The sequence below is a fragment of the Macrotis lagotis genome, chromosome 1, assembly GCF_037893015.1.
Source record: "Macrotis lagotis isolate mMagLag1 chromosome 1, bilby.v1.9.chrom.fasta, whole genome shotgun sequence".
In the NCBI taxonomy this organism is placed as follows: domain Eukaryota; kingdom Metazoa; phylum Chordata; class Mammalia; order Peramelemorphia; family Peramelidae; genus Macrotis; species Macrotis lagotis.
The window spans coordinates 716,912,760-716,938,979 of NC_133658.1; the positions used below are offsets into that span (position 1 = coordinate 716,912,760).

The 26,220-nt window shown below is 34.1% G+C and overlaps 2 protein-coding genes across 9 annotated transcripts in view; one reads left to right on the forward strand and one right to left on the reverse strand.

The window, feature by feature from the left end:
• Nucleotides 1-14,999, forward strand: part of PRPF40A (pre-mRNA processing factor 40 homolog A) — a 49,593-nt gene extending 34,594 nt beyond the window's left edge. For 4 of the 8 annotated variants that reach the window (XM_074215963.1, XM_074215961.1, XM_074215967.1 and 1 more), the window contains 13 exons: nt 43-151; nt 2,219-2,369; nt 3,447-3,580; nt 5,686-5,800; nt 5,958-6,061; nt 6,179-6,295; nt 6,590-6,727; nt 7,303-7,398; nt 9,540-9,626; nt 9,716-9,812; nt 9,903-9,964; nt 12,838-12,969; nt 14,894-14,999. In XM_074215963.1, coding sequence (XP_074072064.1) covers nt 43-151; nt 2,219-2,369; nt 3,447-3,580; nt 5,686-5,800; nt 5,958-6,061; nt 6,179-6,295; nt 6,590-6,727; nt 7,303-7,398; nt 9,540-9,626; nt 9,716-9,812; nt 9,903-9,964; nt 12,838-12,969; nt 14,894-14,986 — 1,435 coding nt within the window. In that variant the 3' untranslated portion in view covers nt 14,987-14,999. The remainder of the gene's footprint in view (nt 1-42; nt 152-2,218; nt 2,370-3,446; nt 3,581-5,685; nt 5,801-5,957; nt 6,062-6,178; nt 6,296-6,589; nt 6,728-7,302; nt 7,399-9,539; nt 9,627-9,715; nt 9,813-9,902; nt 9,965-12,837; nt 12,970-14,893) is intronic. The other 4 variants (XM_074215964.1, XM_074215962.1, XM_074215968.1 and 1 more) reach the window with 1 other exon arrangement.
• A 4,582-nt stretch (nt 15,000-19,581) lies between these two features.
• Nucleotides 19,582-26,220, reverse strand: part of FMNL2 (formin like 2) — a 448,812-nt gene continuing 442,173 nt past the window's right edge. The window contains exon 26 of the mRNA XM_074215971.1: nt 19,582-24,886. Coding sequence (XP_074072072.1) covers nt 24,777-24,886 — 110 coding nt within the window. The 3' untranslated portion in view covers nt 19,582-24,776. The remainder of the gene's footprint in view (nt 24,887-26,220) is intronic.

Consider the following 26,220-nt stretch of genomic DNA (forward strand, 5'->3'; position numbering starts at 1 on the left):
AGCAATTTGCTGAAGACTTAACTTTTTTTTTGTAACATGTAGAAAAGCTGAACAAATGTTTGGAGAGATGGAAGTATGGAATGCAATATCTGAGCGGGATCGTCTTGAAATTTATGAAGATGTCTTGTTCTTTCTTTCAAAAAAGGAAAAGGTGACTTTTTTTCCCCTATGTCTAGAGTTTTTGAAGCTTAGAGGTTGAAAGACTGTATCTTTTGCAGGTTTCAGAACTGTTTGTATTAGTACTGAACTTTTAGTGTCTTAAAAAATACAATGCCTTTGGTAGAAGAAAAAAATCCCCTATAGTCACATACACATCATTTAGTCAAGCTTAAGTCCCTTCTGAGTGCCAATATTGTTGATAAAAATAGGAAAGATAGCCACTCCCTATATTTGAGTGACTTTTTTTTTTTTTAATTTTTAATGAATTTACTTGTTGGGGCAGCTTGGTTGGCACAATGGATAGAGTATCAGACCTGGAGTCAGGAAGCCTCATACTTTCGGGATTCAAATATAAGTTTAGACTCTTACTAGCTTCCTGTTTAAGTCATTTAACCATATTTGCATAAGTTTCAAGAGCCAAAAACCAAAAAAGAAAATGGCAAATCGCTCCTGGATTTTTGCCAAGAAAACTTCAAATGGGGTCATGAAGAGCTGTATATGATTCAAAACTACCTATTTTCCCGTTAAATATCCTTTCCTCCATTCCTCTCCTAGAAAGCCATTCCTTGTAAGAAAGAATTAAAAAGAGATAAAAACAGTAAAATTTACCAAATGTTTTACACAACATTTCCTGTATAAAATGTGTATAATTGCATGTAAATTTTTCCAGTCTTTGTAAAAGATGAGGTTTAGTTCGCATTTTCATCTTTTTTTTTTTTTAGGCCGGTTTAGGATTTTATAATTTCACACCAGAAAGTTTTAATTTATCACTTTTTTGCATGGTCTTGTATATATATTGCATTTTCCTTGTTTTAAAATGTGGCCTTGCTTCCTTGTAATCATATGCATCTGTAATCATATGCATCATTCCTTACAAGATGATAATATTGCATTTCATTCATGTAAGCTTAACTTTTATTCCCCAGTCAGTAGGCATGAACTTTATAGTAGTACTTTTAAAAATTTTAGGGCATATGAGGTGTGCTTATCATTGTCCTGGGAGCATACACATAGCAATCTTGGGTCAGAAGGTTGTTTTTTTTTTAACTTAGCATAATTGTAAAATGCTTTGAAAGGAGGGAAGATTTATATGTTAATGATTTTATGTGACAGATACTGTACTGAGCATTTCATAAATATTTTGATTCTCACAACCTTGTGAGTTCCAATTATTACTCCCATTTTACAGATGAGCCATTGTGTCTGAGACTGAGACTGTCTTTGAACTCAGACTCCTGTGATATCTCACTAATTTTCTAGATGAGAATATGTATTTTTTTTTAGTAATACATGAGACCTATATGGTAAAACACAGAATTTATTATAGTATTTCTGCTTTTTACACATAATAAAATATTTTTAATAGTACTTTTTGTATTAGCAAAAATAAGATAGGTGCCAATCAACTCAGGAATAGTTTAATAACAAATTGTCCTACATGATTAAAAACCAAGCATAAAATTTAAAATCTGGAAAATGATTAGGTTAAAAACATAAATTAGAAAGTAAACAAGGTGATATCAGACCCCAACAAAGGGAATTTTTAAAATTAGAAGCTTTTGTTCAATTATAAACTACTAAAACTTGAAATTCTTGAAAAAGAATTTTTTATAAAACTAAAAAAACACCCAAAATATCAGAATGCTACGTGTAATCCAGTTTCAGAAAAGAAATTAAAATTTTAAGATGCTATGGGCAGAATATTTTGTATAAAGATTTTTGTTTATATATCAGTTTAAAAGTAACATGTATTAACTGTACAGTATTTGGAAGAATAAGTCATGAAGTACTTACTGATTTTTATCAAGCTGAATAGTCTGACAGTTATGAAACATATTAAGAGTTTTTAAGAAAGATTCTTTGTGGTTAATGTGTCTCAGTTGGTTTGTTATCAGGGATAGGTTAAGGAAAAACTTAAGAGCTTTCTTGAAAACATAAGGTGTTATGTAGTCCAAGAAATTTGATTTAGACTGCAGTTTTAAGACGATGACATAGTTATTGTCTTTGACCTCCAAATATCATTTGTTTCTGCTTAAATGTTTTGAAATTGTCGTTCCAGGAACAAGCAAAACAGCTGCGAAAGAGAAATTGGGAGGCCTTAAAAAATATACTTGACAACATGGCTAATGTTACCTACTCCACTACTTGGTCTGAAGCCCAACAATACCTGATGGATAACCCTACCTTTGCAGAAGATGAGGAGCTACAGAGTAAGGATAATCATGAAATACTTATTTAAAAAAAAAATTTCTGGGAATAAGTCAATTATTTTCACTTAGAATGGGGGATTTTTAACTTTAACATGTGTTATAGTGGCAATGCAAATTAATTGGGACAAAGCAAAACATTTAAATTTTTTGGTTTATATAGTAAACATTACAACTTTTTATATCTTTGAAAAAATATGTAATTTGTCCTTTTATAGTAACATTTGTCATTAACTGCACAATATTTTGTCATAGCCTTAATTCGTCATGAAATCACATTTTATCATAATGGATATTAACCATTCACTTCTCCATTCTTTGCAATGTCTTACCCAATGATAAATGATTTTTTTCTTAAGTCATCAACAATTAGTATCTGTTTAGGGAACTTCTAGCAATACTTTCAATTTTAAGAGGCCTGTGCTGCTCTCTAATAGAGAACTCAATAATAACTGTTCCAGTACATAGATCCCTCTCGAAGTGTTTACTTTTTTCCTCAGAGTTTATTAGGCCATATTATAGCAGATAATATTTCAAATAGAGTACTACCCAGTTTTTTAAATTCCATGATTAAAAACAAAAAAGGACAGCATTGAAACATGTGTGAGCTACAGAATACAGCACTCAGCAAACAAAGATAATTAAGGTGGGAAACCCAGTTCAAATAATTTCATTTGATCCATACCAGCCTTGTGTTAGTAGAAGCACTCGTGTTTCATTATCACTATCTATCACATATGGAACTATTTCAGAATTGTCAAAATACCATTTGAATTTGTCCATTTTTAGAAAATGTTATTTTTTCCTAAAATAGAATCTTTCCTAGAGATGATGATTAGTCATAAAATTAACCTTGTCATTTGTAGCTGAATTTCCTCAGTAAATCAGATTACATTTATTACCAACAGTTTTTAGTCCACATCCTTAAGGTTTATTTTTCCTTTGTCAGGCATATTAGGTCCTTTTTTTTTTTTAAGGAATTCCTAATTGTATAATATATTTCTGTTGACAAGGTAATTTTATTAATATGAAATTAATCTTTCCTTAAGTATATAATTTTAAAAGCATTTTTTTCTTTAGACATGGACAAAGAAGATGCATTAATATGTTTTGAAGAACATATCCGGGCTTTAGAAAAAGAAGAGGAAGAAGAAAAACAGAAGAGTTTGTTACGAGAAAGGAGACGGCAGCGTAAAAATAGAGAATCTTTTCAGGTTAGTATTTCACCTTCCCTTTGTTTTGGAGATAGCTCCAACATGATGACTGTATCAGCAGGCTCTCTCTGCTGGGGACCAGGCTGTCTATAAAAGAGAAATTCATTATCAGTAGGTTGCGCTTCTTGGAGACTGTGGCACTTTTAGTTGATGTATGTGCACAAGCCAGCTAGGTAGCAAAGTGGATAGAGCACTGGTTTTGGAGTAAGGAGGATGGGAATTTGAATCTGGTCTCAGACACCAGTGTGACTTTGGGCAAGTCATTTAACCCAGATGGCTTCAGAGGAGAAAGTGAAGCACAGCACTGCTTCACTAAAATCCAGTTCATGTGCTTGTCTTGGCATCACCTCCATGTTGCCATGGTCATCTTTGAAAAGGAAGGACAAACATCATCATTAGGGCACTTAATTACAGATTATGTGTGTGTGGGTGGGACCTTTAGTACTATGAAGGGGATGCCATTTGCTTTTGTAGAAGAGCAGATAGTTCTTCACCACATTTATTAAAACCTAGTTACTCTTGTCTGAAGGTAAAATCTTTAGTGACTGGTGAGGTCACATGGTTTTAGAAAATTTTTAATTCAATTTTGTTTCTAAGGATGATGAGATCTTCTGCACATTCCTGAGATCTTTTGCACATTCCTTTGTGTTTATTGTTTGTGTTTTTTGGTTTGGGAGTTTGGGGTGGGGGCAATTGACACATCTCCTGATTGCACCATCCCTAAGAATATTTTGGAGCCTTCAAAGTGTAGTCTCTGTATTTAGGCAAAATTATCTAGATTTGTTATGCAATTGAATAGAATATAAAATTAGTCCATCAGTATATACACTTTGGACAGATACAGTTGAATAGAAATAACAGCTTGGATTACTTGTGAGCTATTGTGTAGTTGCTTTTATGAGCCAAAGGTTTTCCTGAAAATTCATCATTTTGGCAGCCCTTCTCATCAAAATGTGCAAGTGTTCCCATTTTATCCCATCTTCAGCAGAAACAATCCCTATTGTTCCTGTTCTCTACAATTTCGCCCTGTCTCCTAGATTCTTTCATACTATCTCTTGTCTTCTATGCATCCTTTGACACTTCTTTCCTTCTAACTTCTCCTTCTCAGTCTCAGATCTCACTAACCTGAGGTGTTCCCATAGACTCTATCCTGAGTCCTTTCTTTTTCTCCCTCTGTACTATTAATGATCTTATCAGCTCCCATAAATTCACTTATCTCTAGTTAGAGGATTTTCATATCCTAAATTCTCTCAACCTCCAGTCTCAAAGTTTTCACTCCTTATACACCTTAAACTCTGTGTCTGTCCCAGAGATATTTTAAACTCATTGTGTCCAAAATTGAACTCATTAACCATCCACTAAACTTTTCCCTCTTCCTAACTTTCCTATTACTGTCTAGAGTAAGACTCACTGAAGTGAAGAGATGGCCTTTGCCCTTTTATGGACCTATAAAAATTATTTTTATATTTTTGAACCCAAAATATAAAAGCCATTCTTAGCTTAGCAGCAGGACCGTCCTCCTAATCTCTCAGACTCACTTCTTAGGTAATATCCTCATCTTTTCACTACTCTCATACATTTCCTACCCCATATATATATTTATATTTTATTGATAAATCTCATTTATTCTCCCTCACAATCTGACTTTTTGTTCTGTCTTTATTCTTAGCACTTAACAAGTACTTGGGCACATAGAATTTCTTAATAAATGCTTGTTTTGACTTGAAGTTATACAACTAAGTGATAAAATACCATAGTCTCTAAAGAATTCAGGGTACAGGTCATTCAGAGAAACATGGAAAGGTAAATAGTGATAGAGAGTAAATAATAATGTCAGTATTAACCATATGTACCAAAGAAAAGTGGCTTACAAGTGTCTTCAGATGTATAAGTGGAAAGGGAGTTGAGAAATATAATTAAATAAATCCTTACAGCACAACTAGATCGTGCAAAGGCATGGTTAGTACAGGAATTTTGAGTCTTTCACTTTAACAAATTCTTAAATACTAGAATTGTCTACGGTATCTTATAGTAGTTTTTTTTTTAATGGAAACTTAGCTGTTTTAATACAACTTATTTTTATCTAAATATGAATATGTTTTCAGATATTTCTAGATGAGTTGCATGAACATGGACAATTGCATTCTATGTCATCTTGGATGGAGTTATATCCAACAATAAGTTCTGATATTAGATTTACCAACATGCTTGGTCAGCCTGGTAAGGTTATTTTCCTTCCTAACTTGTAATTTGATTGTTTGTAGAATGGACACTTGTGGGGGGTGGGGGTTGTTGTGGGGGGGGGGGGAGATTTTTTTTTCTAAATGAAAAAAGTAATTGCAGCTCTTTGGTTAGAGCTAGCTTTTGACTTCTCTAGTTTTTTCATTAGGATCAACTGCACTTGATCTTTTCAAGTTTTATGTTGAGGATCTAAAAGCACGTTATCACGATGAAAAGAAGATAATAAAAGACATCCTAAAGGTAAAGAGATGAAATGTTTCATTGAGTGGCTTAAGATGGTAAACAACTATGTATTTGAGAACTCTTATAAATTGGATTTCATGTAATTCTCATATAAATAAGATTTTTTTTTTATAGGATAAAGGATTTCTGGTTGAAGTAAATACTACTTTTGAAGATTTTGTTGCAGTAATCAGTTCAACTAAAAGATCCACAACATTAGATGCTGGAAACATCAAATTGGCTTTTAATAGTGTAAGTTATTGTCTTAGCTTACAGAAATTTCTATTGATAAAGTTAATATATAAGTTATAAAAATTAGTCCAATGATCGCCTGGTCTTCTTTGAGAACAATGGACAAGCATCATGGATGATACTTGTTTTTTGCAAGGTAGAGAAAATAAAACCCCTTGGATTGTCATGTATCAGTGTTAAAGCTGTATCAGTTAAAATTATTGTGATGCTATTTTTCGTCTTAGAATTCACAATGTGTCAAAATAATATGAATTTAAACTGTATGTACTGCTAAGATAGAAATCTTTTCTCTAGTTGTTAGAAAAGGCAGAAGCCCGTGAACGGGAAAGAGAAAAGGAAGAGGCTCGTAAGATGAAACGAAAAGAGTCTGCATTCAAGAGTATGTTGAAACAGGCTGCTCCCCCGATAGAATTGGATGCAGTCTGGGAAGATGTACGTATTTAGTCTTTCTTGTATTTGTACAACTTAGTTCTTTTATAACATTGTGATAGATTGCAAAACCATATATATTACAGACATAGATTTAAGAGTCCTTCAAGATCTAGGGTCCTCATCTTACAGGTAGGGCTACTGAAGACCATGAAGATCATAGGATCATAGATTAAAAGCTTGGAAAGAGCCCTTTTCCAAGTCAAATAGATAACCAGTAACAGAGCCAGTATTTGAACATAAGACCTCTTACTCCAGAAGGCAGTGTTCCTTATACTGTATTCTCTTGGCAAAATAGTCCTCATTCATTTTACTTTACTATTCTTTGTCTAATTGTTTAGCTTAAGTGAAAATTGAAGATAGTTAACCCTGCTTAATGTGAGAAGAAAAATGTGTAGGTTACTCATACTTTTAATAACACTTGTTTTAACTTACACTTTTTTGAGGATTACTGGAACTATCTTTTTTTTTATATAAACATGGAAGGGAGTTGAAGAGTATCTTATTTTATTTTTAATTTTGAAAATTATAACTTCATTTATGTTATTTAGTAATGTTATTATGTACTTTTCATCTAGATTCGAGAAAGATTTGTAAAGGAACCGGCATTTGAAGACATCACTCTCGAATCTGAAAGAAAAAGGATATTTAAGGATTTTATGCATGTGCTTGAGGTAACTTTAAACTAGTTTTAGTAACTGTCTTTTATTCCATTGATAATATATTTGCAGCATGTTGTTGGTCTTTTTTGTTTTGTAAGTATTAAATATATACTTCAGTCCACAGATATGAGGTTATTTTCTTATATTAAATAGGTTTATTTTATCAGTACAAGTACAATAAACACCCCTGTTATATGACTTGAGTACTACCTATCATCTCCTGTATGAGGTTGTAAGGATCCTTTTTTTTTTTACTACTTTTTCACTATAGAACATAGTTAAAAGGTCACAAAATAGAAAGTTATGGTCATGTTTTACTTGCTAAAAATAAATCTAGATGGAAATAAAACCCTGCCTAAAATATCATCCAAGTAGAGTATTTCAGGTGACAGGATCTCTCAAAGTTTTTTTCTTGATTAAAAATAGTAAAACTAGAAAAAATTCTAAAAAAATGAAGCAGTTGTAAAATACTTGAGATAAACACAAATATGCCCAACCATTTTCATATTGCATTTGTATCTCATAGCTAAAAGAATAAATTTAGACTGAATCTTTCTCTTGAGACATTGAACAGTCAGAACTCAACTAAAAATTTTTTCCTCTAGTTGATACATCTATGTCATGCAGAATGTAATTTATTATTGATGTCTTCATTATAAAACATAATTTGGTTACATTGGTAATTTGACATCAATGAATAAAATTTTTCTTGAATTGCCTATAAAAATATTAAGTAAACTAATTGGTTTTTCTCTTTTCATTGACTTGTTCAATCTAATTTTAAGTGTTGACTGTTTTCATCTGTTCTGATCATCTCTAATAATATCTATTGTATATGACCATCTTAGCTAAATACAAAGTGTCTCATCACCAGCATTTTGGCCACTGGATGATGATTTAGAGGAAAGAAGGAATTGTAATCAAGAGCCTGACAATACAAATCATCCCATCTCACACTATTGCTGTCTCCTTATCATTACTACATCAGTAACATCTGTTCCTTGACCCCTTGGTGGGTTTTTTTTGACAGGGGGAGTTTTGAATTATGAGACTGTGAAATGAGGGAAAAAACATGATGCTCCCTGTGCTGTATAGTACTATTCAAGCCAGGCATGGTAGTAAGGGAGAGCATAAAGAAAATAGGTTTTTAAACCCTATGCCTTTTAATGTGTATGAGTAGCATCAGAAATTCTTTCGATTTAGCCTCTGCCTTTTTTAATGTTAAAAAAGTTTGGTTTTCCTTAGACAAAATATGATTTATGAGGCAAGGCATTATAGATAGCCTACTATTGGTTTCCCAGCAACTTTGCAGAGGCTATGAATTACAAGCCCCTTCATTTCACAGCTGAAAGAAAAAAGAATGGAAAATATTTGGAAAGGTTGACACATTGGTATTTATCAGCTTAGAGAAGCTACCCAATTCTTTCTCGTTTGGAAGTTGTTTTTAAAAGGAGGAAAAAATGAATATGGCCAGTAGAGAAAGAAAAACAATATACTTGAGTTTTACAACTTTTGCCACCAGATAATCCTACTTTTGATCTTTATGTGGTAGAGGACATGTATTCTAGAAGCTTAGGGGCATAGAAGTTTAGGGAACTAAATTAACCAGGGTATCCTTGTTTATATATGATTGTTGTCAGTGTGCTTTTAAACCTAGGACAGGGTTGTCCAACTTTACTAAAAGTTTTTATTTAAATAATAGCTTATTTTGATTTGTCATTTTAGTGAAAGCTCTGTGGTAGCTCGGCTTCATTTACTAAAGCACTTCATAATCCCACAAGGGACCACATTTTGGACAGTCCTGGACTAGAGTGTTGCTGTGTTTCAGTGAATTAGAAAACAATTTAGCCTCATTTATTCTGCATCTATACTTGGTCCCCTGCTTCCGTTCTATTATACTATCGATTTGAACTTTCTAGGTAACTGGGTAAGAAAGCAGTATTGAAATTTTTTGGCTAGTATTAAAACTATAATTTGGAAATTATCTTGACTAATCATGTGTAAGTGATTGCTTTTTAATGCCTATTTTGAGGATTTCTAGATAGTAATCTAGATATGTTCATCTGACCTTTTCTCATGCACTTCTAGTAGATCATTAGGAATGGGTGCAAATTCTATCTTAAAAATATCTAATTTTCATTTTTCTATTGTAGCATGAGTGTCAGCATCATCATTCAAAGAATAAGAAACATTCTAAAAAATCTAAAAAACATCACAGGAAACGTTCACGTTCTCGATCGGTAAGATTTCTAGTTCACAGAATATTACCATAAGTGTGTTTTTCACAGAATCATCAGGAATTTACATCTAAAATGATTTTTTCCTTTAGGGCTCAGATTCAGATGATGATGACAGCCATTCAAAGAAAAAGAGGCAACGATCAGAATCCCGATCTGCTTCTGAACGTTCTTCTAGTGCTGAGTCTGGTGAGCTCTTCTTTTCTCTTTGTCTTATTAAATTGACTTGAACTTATGTTTCCTTAAAGGCTAACTTTTTTTTGCCCTTATTTTTCTTAGAGAGAAGTTATAAGAAATCCAAAAAGCATAAGAAGAAAAGCAAGAAGAGGCGACACAAATCTGTAAGTTAGCCATCCACATCTGGTGGCTCATCAGTTATCAATCAATGATTTTTTATGTTGTTTTATTTTTCCAGTTACATGCAAGGATAGTTTTCAAATGTTCATGTTTTTGTAAGTTTTTGACTGCATTTTTCTGCTATCCTCCCAATAACAGTGAGTAATTGTATTTAGACATGTACAGTCATTTATCATGTTTCTGTATTTGACATGAAAAGAACCTAAAGAGAAGGAAAAAACCTAAAATAAGTCCTAAAAAGTGAAAATAGCATGCTTTGGTCTGCATTCAGTCTTCATGGTTTTGGTTTAGGGTTTTTGTGGATGTGAATGGCATTTTTCCATCACAAGTTTTTTAGAATTATCCTTGGTCGTTCACTGAACTGCTGAGACGAGCTAGTTGATCATCGGCAGTGTTGCTGTAAATGTATACAATGTTCTTCTGGATCTGCTTGCTTCACTTAGTATCAGTTCATGCAAATCTTTCTAGGCTTTTCTGAAATCCAACTGCTCATGATTTCTTACAGAAAAATAGTATTCCCATCACATTCATATACTACAATATGTTCAGCCACCCCCCCATTGATGTTCATTCCCTCAGTTTCCAATTCTTTCCAACTACAAAAATGGTGCTTTAAATATTTTTGTACATATGGGTCTTTTCCCTTTTTTTAAATGATGTCCTTGGAATACAGACCTGGTGGTTGTTTTGCTGGATCAAAGGTTATGCACAGTATTTTAATTTTTGTGAATAGTTGCAAATTGCTTTCCAGAATGGATCAGTTCACAACTCCATCAGCAGTGCAAACTAGTGTGCCTAGTTCCCCTTTTTTGTCATTTTAGCCAATCTGATAGGTATGAGTTAGTACTTCAGAGTTGACTGAAGTTGCATTTCTCTAATTAATAATGATTAGTGCATTTTTCCTTTGACTCGGTAGTTTTAATTTCTTAAATCTGAAAACTTCCTGTTCATACCCTATTTTTCAAATGGGGAATGTCATTCAATCTTTTTATTAAATTCTAGGTCTTGAGACCAAGAAAGTAGACATGATATAGTGGTACATCCCTCTAGTCCCTGCCACTGGTAAGGCTAGAGGATTGTTTGAATTTAAGAGTTCTCAGCCAAATTAGAGTGAAAACCAGTTAGTCGTCCCCAGAAAGTCTAGCACTAATATAGTGAGCCCCCTGGGAGAGGATGGACCACCAAGCTAACTGAGGACAGGACAAACCATTCCAGGATAGAGAAATGAAATGGATTAAATCTGACTTACTTGACCCGTGGGTACTGGCTAAAGGCAAAATAGGCATCCATTTGTAAGAATTTGTCTTTTCTGGGCGGCTAGGTGGCGTAGTGGATAAAGCACCAGCCCTGGAGTCAGGAATACCTGGGTTCAAATCTGGTCTCAGACACTTAATTACCTAGCTGTGTGGCCTTGGGCAAGCCACTTAACCCCATTTGCCTTGCAAAAACCTAAAAAAACAAAAAAGAATTTGTCTTTTCCTCATGGAGAGAACCTTCTAGTGTGGGCCTAGGACTAGATGGAAATAAAATATGTACATGAATAGCAAGATAAATATGAAGTAGTAATAAGGACACAAGTTAACTTTTTTTTTCTTTGACTTTTTTCAAGACAAATTAAGTGATTTGGCCAAAGAGTGTAAGACCAGGTGCTCTATCCATTGGGCTATCTAGCTACTCCTACAAATTAACTTTAAAAGGGAAGACACTAGCCACTGTGGGTCAACTAATTTTTTGAAAAGGCCAGGAAATCCTGAGAGATAGGTGATAAGGTAAAACAAGAGGAATGACTATTTCAAAGCTGGAGTTTCATATGTGAGAAATTACAAGGAGGCAATAACAAATTTTTAGCTCTTAAGTCTATTATCCAAGTCACTGTCCCATTGCTGCAAGAATTTCTTCTTTGCTTCCCCTTTAAAAAAAGTATTTTCCATTTAAGTTCTGTACCATTTGATGTACTAGTAGTATCCCAGCATACTAGCTCAATTACAAAACGAAATTTAATACTTTGGGTGGAGTTTTAAGGGCTTTACACTATACAATTGAAAATATATTTTCATTGGCACAGCTTTATAATGTTAAACAAATATCTATTCCCTCTTGTCCCTTTTAAACCTATTATATTTTAATTTTCCTAATTTTCCTACTATCTTTTCCTGACTCTGAAAGGCTTTCCACATGAATACAAATAAAAGGAGGGTGAAAAAAGTAGTTTGAAATTAATTGACATATCATTTAAATCTGAATATATATTTAATGGTTTATATCCATAGTGCTTCCTCATGGCTTTTCTTCAGACTAAAGCTTGATTATTTATAATCAAGTGCCTAGTTTTGAGTTTTTTGGTTTTTCCTTTTATAGTTTCTTGTTTTATTTATTTGACTTTGTATCGGTTTGTATAAATTATCCTCTACCTATAAATTCGTCAAAGTAGCCCATTACAGTTACATATTAATAGCTTCTTTAGCCACCTCCTAGGTAATGGTTATTTATTTTGTTACCAGTTAACTATAAATAATCTGATATAGTTGACCTTTATTTTACCTCCTAGGAGTAGTAGACCTCTAGTAAAATAGTGGATTCATCACAGAGGGGACATTTTTTTACTTTCTTGGCTTAATTCCATATTGTTTTTCAGAGTATTCAGTGTTTTTTAGTGTACCTGTATCTCCATAGCCAGAAAAGTATTTCTTAATATTGTAATGACATATTCTTGCTGTGAGCTTCCAGCAAAAGACAAATTTCTGCTTTTTACCATATCTGATAGAATACTACCCTATTTCATACAAGATATATCTCAAATGATTAATTAATTTTTAAATGGCGATGCACTTGCTTAGTAATGATATGCTTTTTGTAGGATTCTCCAGAATCTGATGCTGAACGAGAAAAGGATAAAAAAGAAAAAGAACGAGAAAATGAAAAAGATAGAACTAGGCAGAGATCAGAATCAAAACACAAATCACCTAAGAAGAAGACTGGAAAGGATTCTGTAAGTATTTTTAATATTAACTCAAATGTATATTTTTCCTTTATACAGAATTTGCATATTTAAATGATGTTTAGAGGTCAGTCTTAGGCCAAGTATAAAATCCTTTAAAAAAACAAGGGGAACCTAGCTGTGTGGCCTTGGACAAGCCACTTAACCCCGTTTGCCTTGCAAAAACCTAAAAAAAAAAAAAACAAGGGGAGGGATGGCTAGGTGGGTTTAGTCACTAGTGATTTGCTAATTTTTTAATTCTGTCTCTGCCTCTCCAGTGAAAAGATAATGTATGGGGGCGGCTAAGTGGCACAGTGGATAGAGCACTGGCCTTGGAGTCAGGAGTACCTGGGTTCAAATTCGGTCTCAGACACTTAATAATTGCCTAGCTGTGTGGCCTTAGGCAAGCCACTTAACCCCATTTGCCTTGCAAAAACCTAAAAAACAAAACAAAACAAACCAAGGGGGGTCTGAGGGGGCAGCTAGGTGGTCCAGTGGATAGAGCACTGGCCTTGGAATCAGGAGACTGGGAGTGCAAATCCTACCTCTGGCACTTAAGACTTTATTAGCTGTGTGACCTTTGACAAGTTACTTAACCCTGATTGCTTTGTATCCAGAGCCATGTCCAGTTGTCTGGATCCATAACTAGCCACTGGATTCAGATGACTCTGGAGGAGAAAGTGAGGCTGGTGACTGAGCACACCACCCCACATCACCTCCCTGGTGTCATGATCTTCTTCAAGAATGAAGGACAGACATTATTTTAAGAAAAACAGCAGTCTCAGCTGTTTTTACATAATGTTTAGACTATTGTAGAACTTAGAAAATCCAACATGGCAGAACTTATTTCTTTAAAGAATGATGTATGAAGGTATGATGAGAAAATAGTCTCATAAATTGAGATGTCTCAAAAGAACGGAAAGTGGAGCATCTCAAACTTTATATTTTTTTAAGCATTGCTTTTTTTTCAGAAATTTCCAGTGTAGTTAACTCTCCCTCATAATGCTAGACCTTCAGGTGATCCAAAAGAATTAGAGAAAGAAAACTGATGAAAAACCTACAGAGAGAACCAGAGGCTCTTTCTAAAATATAACAGGTGGAGGTTCCACCACAAACAACTGAAGAACTGTTTTCAGGCACCACATGGAAAGTTGCATAAAATGATAATCTATCTGGCAGGAGAAAACATCTGAAGGGTGGGCTAGGTTTATGTAAGTATCTGAGACAAAGTCCTAATGCCAGAGTTTTTCTTTGTGTTCAAGAAACAAAGTGGAATGAGAAATTAAACTGAAATTTTATTTGATGTAAATAAGGTAAACCCTAATAGCATACTGATTACACTAGACATGGGGCTTGGATTAATTCTGGAGAAATAGCATCTAACTTAGGACTTTAATCAAGATTTTAGAAAATGCAAAATGAATAGTATATTTTCAAAAACAGGAAAGATTAACACATAAAAAGTAATATTCAATAAATTTCTAGTGTGTGTATCCTGGACTTTAGTTTTATGAACAGTGAATGAATTTGCAGTTAGCTCTATGATTTTTATCCTACAGTGTAAAAAGTCTTACCTAATGAAAATAGATTTTTGCTATGATAATATAATTCATGGTAAAGTCCCACTTGCTTGATTTGAAAAAGGAGCACAAGTGTCGTATTGGAATGTGCTCATGATTCTAATATGTTGTGTATATCCTTTTCCTGTTTTTCTTCTGAAGCAGCAAAGAAAGGTAAGTGGACAATATTAAGAAGTTTAAAAGTTTTTTGAAAACCAGCTTTATCAGTTTGTGTCATAAAACTGATACCTTTTAATAAATTTTCTTCTCAACAGGGATTAATAGGTTTTTAAAATACCATATAACTTTTCATCTTAATATAAATTTTTGTTATTTCAAGACTTTTAAAAAGACTTTAATTCTTAATGTCTTTCCAGGGTAATTGGGATACTTCTGGCAGTGAACTGAGTGAAGGGGAATTAGAAAAACGGAGAAGGACCCTCTTGGAGCAACTGGATGATGATCAATAAATTAATTATACCAAATATTTGTTTACAGTATAATTAAAAAATGTCTAGTTCAGGACAGGGATTCTGATGTTTTAAATTCCATTGAAGCAACATTGGGTTTTAATTATATCACAGCAAGAAGTGCATTAAGTATAATGTTACAGTGGAGTTGACTTTAAATCTGCAAAAGAGGAGGAAATTCAAATATGAACATGAAAACTTTTGATTCTATATAGAGAATCATTTTCATATCATCACTCTGAATCCCCTTTTTAGGGTACAGAAAAATAGATTTAGAGATGATGATTTATTGATTACCACAGATGTCCTTTCTTTTGTCTTCTAAAGTCAATGCCATGATGTTACATTTTTGTGAGGTGGTTTGAAATTTGCAGAAGTTGGATTTTTGAAGATATAATGAAACCTTTTTTGATGCATAGTGGTACAAAAAAAGCACCAGCAACTGATCAAAATGCTTTTTTGTGCACTTCCTAACTGGTTTAACTGATGTGAATTTTTATGGTGAACTAAAAAAAAAATAGGTGTTTTTTGATGGAAACCCTTAACTATATAGTAGTGCTAATGGGCACTGCTGTATTATAGCCACCACTGTTAATTTTAAGAGCACCTGAATAAATAAAATAGAAGGCTATTGTGAGGGCATTATTTGAACATCTATTTATGAGGCGATGTTTAAAAAAAGAAATTAACATCAAATCAGATTGTAAATTAATTTAAATATGTTGCCTTAAGGACCTACTAAAGAATGTGCCACCAAATTTTAAGTGACAGTTGCAATATCCTTGTCTAAAAAAAATCAATGTCGACTTAAACATTTTCTTTAACAAAAGTTGTCTTGATTTAAAAAGAAATCAGATCTTTCTCTCTCTCTCTTCCTCTCTCCCTTTCTTTTTTTTAAGTATCCTCTGTCCAGTTTTTCATTGAGGAAAACTTTTCCCTACTCAGTGAGAAGTATTGACTTCTGTGGTACACATTCTAAAGCATTTCTGATTTGAATATTTTTGTACATTTTTATCGATTATTAAACCTTCTCTTCTAGCGTGTACTAGTATTTATTTCTACTTGAAATACACTGTACAGCTCTAACAGAAATATGGATATTTTATGATTCAGTTAAGCAACAATGTGGTGTATTTACTCTAAGCCCGTCGAAGTTTCACTTAATAATTCATCTTCCTTTCCTTTCCCATGTAGTTTACTTCTCTTTTTCTAATGATACTTATAGGAGTACTTACTTATAAATAAATCAGTGCATATGAGGCCCCTTTATTTGTGCTTCAAACTAAAATGTTCATACTTAATATTTTTGTGAGAAGTTGGTTTAAGTGAAGCTAGAGGCATCATTTTATATGCTTGCTTCTAGAGGTTGATATTTTTCACTTGAAAGATAAAACTGGCTATAGTGGTTGGTTTTTTTTGTTGTGTTTTGGGTTTTTTTTTGTTGTTGTTATCAGGGAGCACTTCTTGTCCAAGAAATTTTTTCACATTAAATAAAGTATACCCCACATCTGGTACCCATCAGACATTATTTTATTCTTTAACTTTGGTTATTTGGTAGACCCTTATGTTGAGTTCAGTGTTAGCAAAAAATTAAGAGACTATTTTAACCCCCCAAGTTCACCATCTTAAAAAACTGAAAGTAGTTAGTGATAACCAGGGAAATGTTTCTGTGACATCAGTTGCTATAATTATCCTACAACAAAGCTATAAAAAGCTTTGTGTCGTCTCCCAACTTTTCTCCTTTCCAAGTAGTCAATTTTTCTGCACTGCATTGAGATGATACTTGGCTTTGCAGAAGGTATAAGAATCAAAACTGTTTGTGTATGAGAAAATGTGAAGCAATCACAATGAATTGCTTAAGTTTTACTCTGTTGTATTTAGAACCAAAAAGAATTGTAAAAATTTTATCGGCAGGGGCTTATTTTTACTTTAGTTTACTTTCTGAGAAACTCAATTTGTGTTTATGGTATATATATATATATATATATATGTATATATATATATATATATATAAAACAATACATAAATATATATAGTTAATAGTACTAATCATGTCAAATGCTTATTTGACATGGAAGTAGAAGTGGGAAATCTTTAAGATAAGCTTATGATTCTGAAAAAGGTAGCAATGTTTCACAAGATAATTTAGAGTTTATGTAAAACATTTTGCTTTTATAATTTCCATGAATGAGGAAGATTTTTTTTAAAGTAAATATTACTTTAAAAGTTTTGTCTTTATTTTTCCATTAAAAATAAAAAGCTGTATATATGTGTTTTAGCATGTTCTTATGTATCTTTCTGAATTTCTCAAGGATATTTTACATCAGTTTAAGTCATTAAATCCCTGCTAGACAATCTGTATTGAATTTTCTAAAATGGCAACTGTTAAGTACCTCCAGTCTCTCTTTCTAGAGCTATATCAGCCATAGAAATTTATCCAAGGCTTAATAATAGATGTATATAATCAAAATTAATATTCTAATTGAAAATAACCCTGCTGAATCCAGCACCAATACACTGGAACCTCACTATTCCTGTATCTAGCACTGAGGTTTTAATGACCAGAAATTCTATAAGGCCCTGGGTAGGTAAGACTCTTAACTAAGTCCTTAGAAGAATAGACAAGCCAAAACTCACTTAAGCTGGTTTTTGACCAATGTGCTTAAAAGTGAATTATGAATGTTGGGAAGTAAAGCTCTTCAATTTATCTTTGTAATCCTGCCTTTAATGGGATTCTGAAATACTAATTTGAGGGTTTAAATTTACTATAGCGTATTAAATACTGCATGTTTATTTTATTGATCTACCTCTCCACTACAGAGCATTAATTTATCCTCAAAACCACTAGTACATTTTATATTAGTTACTGAATTAAATACTGAAGCATTTCTTTATTCTTGAGGAAAGTGACCCTCCCTCTTCTCATTAAATTCATTTCTTTTGTAGGAAAACTCAATTGGATTTGAGACAGTTATATTTCCTCTGGAAACAGTAAAATAATATCATACAAGTAATAGGTTTAAGAAATATTTCCTCTATATTCATTTTATATTATTTAAGATAACTCCGTAAAATTCTTAAATTAGAATGCCAGTGACTGAGATTTGTAAAAGCTCTAAAACAACATCGCATTATCATTTCTTAATACAGCTGCAGATGGGATTCTCTGCTCAGTTAGGAATTTCTTACCATTGAATAAAAAGCAACAGTCTTTAATCAAATTGATTAAATTTTTTTTCCCCTCTGAAAAAGGATGCTTTGCCACTAGTTAGCTATGTGATGTGCAAATCACTTTTCTCCAGGCCTCAGGTTCCTCAACTTTCAAGTGGGGGGTGGGGGTGGGGGAGGGTGGGAGCTGAACTTCAATATTTTTAAAAGTTCCTTCCAGCTATTAAGATTCTATGAGTTCTCTGTGCTGGCAAGGTAATTTTATAATTGAATATGAAAAGGGAAAAGTCTCTTCACATGGTGACTGAGTCTTGACTATTTTTAATGAAATTGATAAGAAAATACTTTTCTTAATCAAATGATGGAGGCAGGATTAAGTTTTGAATTATTTTATGACAGGATTTTTAAAGTACATAATGTAAGTAAAATATGAATTATATGTAAGTTAAGAAACAAGGTTTTGCTACAATAAAAGCAGTGTAGGATCGCACATTCTGGTTTCAGCTTGTGGAAATTTTCATTTGCCTGCATATAAATGAAAAGGCATATTTTTCCCCCAACTGGGATGCTTCTCCAATACCAGCAATACATAAATATTACAATGCATTGTAATATGTTATCATGTTTATTCATTCACTGGAATAGAAGACATTTCACTTACTTTGCAGAAGGAAAAAAAATAAGTCCTACAAGTATGCCTTTTCTGTGTTAAGAAAGTTTATATCCATCATACCTATTGATGCCTCTCTTCAAACTGATTAATCTGGCAGTTTTTTTCCCCCACTAAATAATTTCGTTTGATTTGGAATTACTTTTGCCTTTATGTTGGTTTCAAAAAAAATGAAGTAAATCTTGAACTATGAAATGAAATATCTTCATCTAGCTTTCATTTATGTTGCCCAATAACTTAAATTGTTGAAGGGTTTTAAAACCATTGGTGCACTAAACCATGTTCATATATGTTTAGATCTTAAATTCTACTCATGCCCATGTATGTACTGCTATGCTGTCAGGGTTAGGAGCATTAGTTTAAGATTATAGAGGTACACCTAAGGGAGTTAATCTACTGTACCTTCTTTTCTGGGTTGTTTGTAAATTAGTTACTGAGAATAAATGCTTGGCTTCTGCTACTTTGTGTTTGGGTAAAGAAAATAGGAATGGGTTTAAAACTTCATAAACATGACTTGGAATCTCAAAATATTTGTTTTTTCTTTCATACTGCCTTCATTATCCCATGGAAATAAGAGATAATATCATTTTCTAGATGGATATTCTTGCAGTGGACCAGCCCAACCAAGACTCAATCCATCCAACAAAGTTCACACTTAAGAACTTGTCAAAGTTCATTCATCCAAGATAACCTCTGAAGTGGAAAAAAATTGGAATTGGAAGTCTTAAATTTCACTTGTCCAAATTCACAAATGTCTTAATGTTTTTACCATCATCCATTTACTACCTTCATTTTTCCACTTAATTTTCTATGTATATTAGGCTATCAATAGAAAGTCCTTTGTCAAAATCAGTTGTTTAAAAAATAGTGTTTTGTCTTTTATAATTTTTCATAGGACTCAGTACAGTGCTGCATAAGCAATATAATATTGGTGATGAATTGACTGCCAATACCATAGGTGACTAGGAATCAGCCAAGCAGCCAGAATGACTTAGCTACTAAACAGGACCAGATTCAATATGACCCTTTAAAAAGCAAACTGAGCCATTTCCTACTGCCAGTCTCTAGTTTCTTGTTGTTCCCTGGGGATATGAATGTTTAAACTTGTTTTGCAAAAACCCCACTGTAGAAAGGTGGTAGTCTCACCTGATTAAATTGAGGACTTGCTTTAAAGAAAAGGCTGAGTTATGGGAAAGAATGGTTTCTATTTTCTGTGTTTGTAATTGCCAAATTTTCTGTTTATATATTGTTCTGATGTAATTAATTTAAAAGCCTCATAGTTGTTAAATAAAATTAGACTTTTTGTAAATAAAAATAATTTATTAGAAAAAAAGGATTGCAGCTTTTACTAAAGTGCACATGTGTCTTTTTTCCTCTCCAAGGCCTCATGCTATCTATTAATCATTCCAGTTAATCTAAAGCAAAATGAACCAAAAGACAATCTCTTCTGTAAATATTAGGACTGGAATTTAACAGATCATTTCTGTTATAGAAGAAACGCAGACCCAGATTGTTGAAATTGTTGAAAATCTGTGGGAGCTGGAATTATCTTCCAATTTCACATCTTCCACTACACTGAAGAAACTTTGTGATAATAAGGATAAAAAGTGGCATTGGGATACTTCAAATAAGCATGAACCAAATGCATGACTAAACAAGTAAAATTTAGGCACATTTTAGCTGAATGGATTGGCATTGTATACAGGTGAAACTGCTCAAAAATGCAATCAAAATTTTGGTTATCATTTAAGTTGCCTCTGAAGGAATAAGTGAATTCCAGTCAAACTGGCTCTGAAAGTGGATTTTATTTCCCTACCTTAAGGAAAATTGCAGGTGCCTATCAATGAAAAAATTGTTTCTAAAGAAAAAAAAAATAGAACTTGCCCCAAGAACAGGACAACAATACACCAGCAGTGTGAGGGAAGCCATAGAATGTGTTCCTTTTTTCCTGTGGTTAAAAATGGGAAATGGGAAAAACTTAGTAATGACTAAAAGATCAGGTTTTTAAGAAGTAAACAGTGGCCATCAGTATATTGTAGATATAACTTGTCACTATAGAGCAACTTTTCTGTTTGACTTTGTTTCTTTTCTATTTCCTGTCTCCCTGACAGGTGCCCTATAGGGCACTTCTCCCCTGTCAAGGATTCTCTTGCTCCACATTTGCTACTTACCCTCCCTTTCTCATCTTACCCCATTTTCCTCTGATTTAATAATACTTCTCGAGAATTTGGCAAAGTTGCACCTGAATTTTCCAGATTTGTCATTCACCTAAGTAAGCAAAATTGTATAGATCAACATTTTTGATGGAACAAATTTTTGGCCATCACAAGTGTCTTAAATCCTCCCCCCCTTTTTTTTGGCAAGGCAACAGGGTTAAATGACTTGTCCAATATCACACAGCTGGTAATGAGGTAGGATTTGAATTCAGGTCCTCCTGACTCGAGGGCCAGTGCACTGTACCACCTAACTGCCCCCACTTTAAAGCTTTAAAAAAAAACATTCAGCAACCTTAATTTTCTCACATCCTCACTTGTTTCTCCTTAACTCTTTGCATTGTTACTTCTGATCCTCCACTATTTAAATTTCTCTTATTTTTTACTAAACAACTCCTTATGGATAGTTCATTCTCTTCTGGACTGACAAAGTGGGATTTTGTCCTTGGTTTATTCTCATTTTCTTTTTGGTGGCCTTAATCTCTCCCATAATTATCAAATTATCATAGAGGTGATAAATATCCTAATCTTTTTTCTGAGTTCCATTAACTCCCAGTTGCTCACTCAACATGCCTACAACTGAACTCAAGGATGCCTTTAAACCTTGCTTCTCCAAAATGCCTGTTACTATTCATGGCATTACTAATTTTCAGTCACCCAGTCTCAAAAACCAGTTACCTTTTGTTCTTTTCTTTTCCCTCTTACATCCAAATGTGGTCTTTTCCACAATGAATATACTGACTTAATAAGAGTGGATAGAGCCTTGAAATCAGGAGGATGGGAATTCAAATCCAGCCTCTGACACGTACTAGCTGTTTGACCTTGGACAAGTCACTTAACCCTGTTTGTCCCACATCGAGGGCCGTCTCCAGTTCATATCTGGTCACTGGTCCCAGATGGCTCTGGAGGAGAAAGTGAGGCTGGTGACTTGGCACAGCCCTCCTCACTCAAATCCAATTCATGTGCTTGTCATGGTATCACCTCCCTGATGTCATGGATTCAAGAATGAAGAAACAAAACATACTGACTTTTAAGTACATAAAAGTACCCACAGTGTCACTCTCCTAATTGAGGTCCTCATGTTTTGCTAGCCAAATTGCCTTCCCTTGTCCAGGTTCCATCTTTCCCAAAGCTGCCAAAATTATCTTTTAAATTAATGCCCAGGTTTGATTATGTCACGACTCCAAAAAAATTTTGAATGGCCCATTAGGAATAAAAAAATATCCTTCCCTGAAATTCACCCTCTCTTCATCTTTACCTGTCATCTTCAATAGTATACCTCCTCTATGAGGCCTCTAACAGGTAATTGTGTTCTTTGATTCCTTGAAGATTATTAGATTATTTGACATTCTTTGTAACAATTTCTAGGAATGAATTACTTTTTGCTCGTTTCCATATGCACAATACACCTTGATAACTTCTTTTTGTTTGAGAGAAGTAGAAAGGTAGGTGACAGATGAAAGGGTAGAATCAAAATTTTGACATGGAATCATAAAATATTACAAAACCAGAGTTGACAGAGAAGAAATTAGCAACATCCCAACTTAGCTGTTTCTCCATAAGCTATGGACAGAAGCTTGACTTTGGAAGAGTGGTGTAGATTTGGTGTAGGGTGGTGCAAGTGAAAAGCACCTTACCCCAGTACTCTGACCAATAAAAAAAACATTGCTGTATAGTAGTGTAAATAGTTTATTTGCTCTTATGCCATGAACAGACCAGAAAAGTAACATGAACTGCTTTATAAAACACTTCTAATATTGCTAAGAAGCAGGCCCATTACAAGAAAAACAAAACAAAAAGAACGTGCCAATGTTAACAGTCCATTCTAATTGTGGAATAATAAATACATGTGTTGTGGAAATTTATTTGTATGTTTGTTAGCAGTTGTGTTTTTGGATATGAGCCAATATTTTGGATTCTATTTCATTGTTAAAACCATTGTTTCTTATGTACAGCATCCAATCATTGTCAGCAGACAGACAATCTTGGCATGTTCTTTTGAGAGAGTACACATTTCTGGAGATGTGCTAGCAGGTGGCAGTTTGAAATGAAACTTTCTGTAAATAGGTAAGCAAAAAATGTGACAACTTTGATCCCTCAACAGTCCTTGTAGTTAAATATAAAAAACAAACTATAAGTTAAAATAACATTCAGATTGTATAGCACAGGCTGATGCAGTTTTTTAAACAATATTTACAATATTACCCAGAGGCTAAAGTGGGAATTAAAGAGAGGTGTAAAAACCATAAAAAACGGCACCAATTTTGTAGCAAAATATCTGTACATTTAAAAACAGATTATCATATAACTACACATCATCCAAGTAAAATGAGACCTTCCTTCACCGGGGATTCACTTAAGCACAACATAAAAGAAAAGGAATTCAGCGGTTAAATACTATACAATAAATTTTACAATTAACATATTGATGAAATGCTCCCCAAAAAAGGTAAGCCAGAAGCAGAATTTATCTTTCAAATTGACAATTTTAGCTTCAAGTCCAGGTTCTGACTTTGGACTGGATCAAGTACTCTGATCAAGAAGCCACCAAGTAAAGCAATGGCTTGCTCTGGACCTGCAGAGGGAGCTTGGCTTGCCTTTCATTCTCATGTTGCATATGTCTTAACTTCATTTCATCCAAATACACATATCCCCACAAATCAATCCCCAATTTCCCCTAAAATAGGCTAGGGAGGGGGCATTGGACAAGCTTTTGGAATTTCTTTAGGTCCAATGGTCAAATGCACCCCTCACCTCCGTTAAAAAAAAAACCAAAACTCAAATGCGATTGTCAAAGGAGACAAGGCCTGCTCAAGGGGGCACTCTGCTGATGGAAGATGCAAGCTGCACACTCCTCAACGGGCCTGGCAAACTTCTGACAAGGCACTTGACTGGTCACTGTGCTCAGAACCAAACCATAATGGTCCTTGGAGCTCCTAATACTGATTACTGAGATGTTAATAGCTTGATGCTAATTAATAAATACACTGTTACCTAAAAGCTGCCTCTCTCTGAAGAACATAAAATCATAACCTGTCTCGCATGATCTTCCCATGGTTTTGTATGGCATTGAAATCTTACCCTTCAAACCATCCCTCAGAGGGCATTCACAGGAAAAGTTCTACATGACAATGAAGACTTGGCGGGGTGAATCTTCATGGGTTAATGAGCTCACGAGTAATTCTATCCTCTTTATACTTCACTGGGGTCTGGCTGGGACTGGAAGGTCCAACCTTGTGATTCACAACTTAAGAGAGAATTGCTTTTTGAAGCTCAAAATAAATTCCTTATTAGACAGCATAGAGACATATGAAAAAGCTAAAGGGATCCACAGCAAATCTCACCCAAACATTTGTTATTTACAACCTGTCAAGAAACCAAGGTGGGCCATAAGACAATCATTAAGTTGCAAGTAACAAAAAGAAGATAACATGTCATTTACATTTTGGTTAAAAACACTGAATAATGTATTGATGTAAAAAGATACCCAATCAAATCAGTCCTATTGCTTTGATTAATTTGAGCAGGTAGCTTTCATCTTAGGCACTTGTTAACTACAGCTGAATGGAGAGCCCATTTTTTTAATTTTAATTTTCAAGTTCCTATGAAATTTTGAGGCCTCTTGGCCCTTCAGAATGTAACTGTATTCAAGGTTGCATTAAATGGCAGCCGAAGAGTTTCCAAAGACACGGTCATCGTCGAAGCACACCTCCACCTGCACATGTGGGGCAGGTCTGGCTCACATGGTTATCTCAGCACCATTAACAGGGCGCAAACTCTGATCATCAAAGCGTCGTCGGACGCTTCTCCTCACCGCATCGGCTCGTCTGTACGGCTGGTTTCTAAGATCTGTAAGAGGGAAGAAAGAGTCAGGGGGTGCTCCTCCTGTCCTGGGTCTAGACAAAACAAAGTCCTGCTGGCAGCCAATCAAAGCAGCTTGTGTCGAAAGACAAAGAGCCTTCAGCTCATGGAGCTTAAATGAGGCCAACAACAAAATGGAGAGTTCAAAATTAATGCTGGCAGGGTTGTGGGCTTTGGTTTGGGGAGGGGGATACTCTAGCAGAGTTCAGTCACTAGCTGGAAAGTCTTAACTTTATATTTTGAAATGTAGCAACAACTAGAAATAGATAATATGATCACAAGGCATTGTAATGAGGGTAAAGGTGACAAAAAAAGAAAAAAAGAAAAATTTGGACTTTTTCCACCCTATTCTGTGGGGCAGCTTATGCTTGGAAAAAGGATGTGATGTGATATAATTTGATCTTCAAGATCTAAAATCTTCCCCCTTTATTCGGCCCTTTCATAGGAGGAGGGATTCAATTTTTTTAAGTTGGTCAACTCTGAAGTTTTATAATGATCTAAATATGTAGTAAAATCTTGATTAACCAGAATTTAGGATTTAATTAAATTTTCCTTTTTGTCTTTAATTTTGGAAGAATAAAAGGACCAATGAGAATAAAACAAATTCACATCAGGGCTGTATTTTTAAAAAAAGCAATGGGGCTAAGGTATTACCTAGGGTTGGTGCATAGTCAGCTCACTGTGCAACTTCCTCTAAGACAAACTGCTATTTACTTCAGTATTCTCACCTATAAAATGGGGCTAATAATAGCAGTCACCTCCCAGAGGTGTTGGGAGGAACAAATGAGATAATAATTGTAAAATATTTAACACCATGGCTGGCACATTAGCAAATGATTTATGCATGTTAGCTAGCATAATCATCATCATCATCATTGTTATTGTTGCTATCCAGTGGTTTATCCATGGCACCATAGTGTCTTCAATCATCAAAGAAAGATTTTATGGTCTTTGCTGTATTACAATAACTAAGGCTTTCATTCAAATGAGAAAGCTATTCAATAATAAAGCTTGATATCAAAAAAAGGTTGGAGGAGGGTGTCAGTCCTCAGTTACCCAGAAAATTCCAATTCATACCTCCATCACTTAGGGAGCATTCTGTTTTACTACAGCTAATGATGTGCTAGCTACCAATGTTTACTTCTACACACACACACACACACACACACACACACAAAAAAAAACACACACAAACATGGTCCTGTGACTTCCTAACAAAGTAGTTTTATCATATGGCATAGTTATCAGACTGAAAAAGAGGGATTTATGGAGCATGCTCAGAAGCAAATGATGTGACAAAACAGTTCCTATAACTAGGCTAT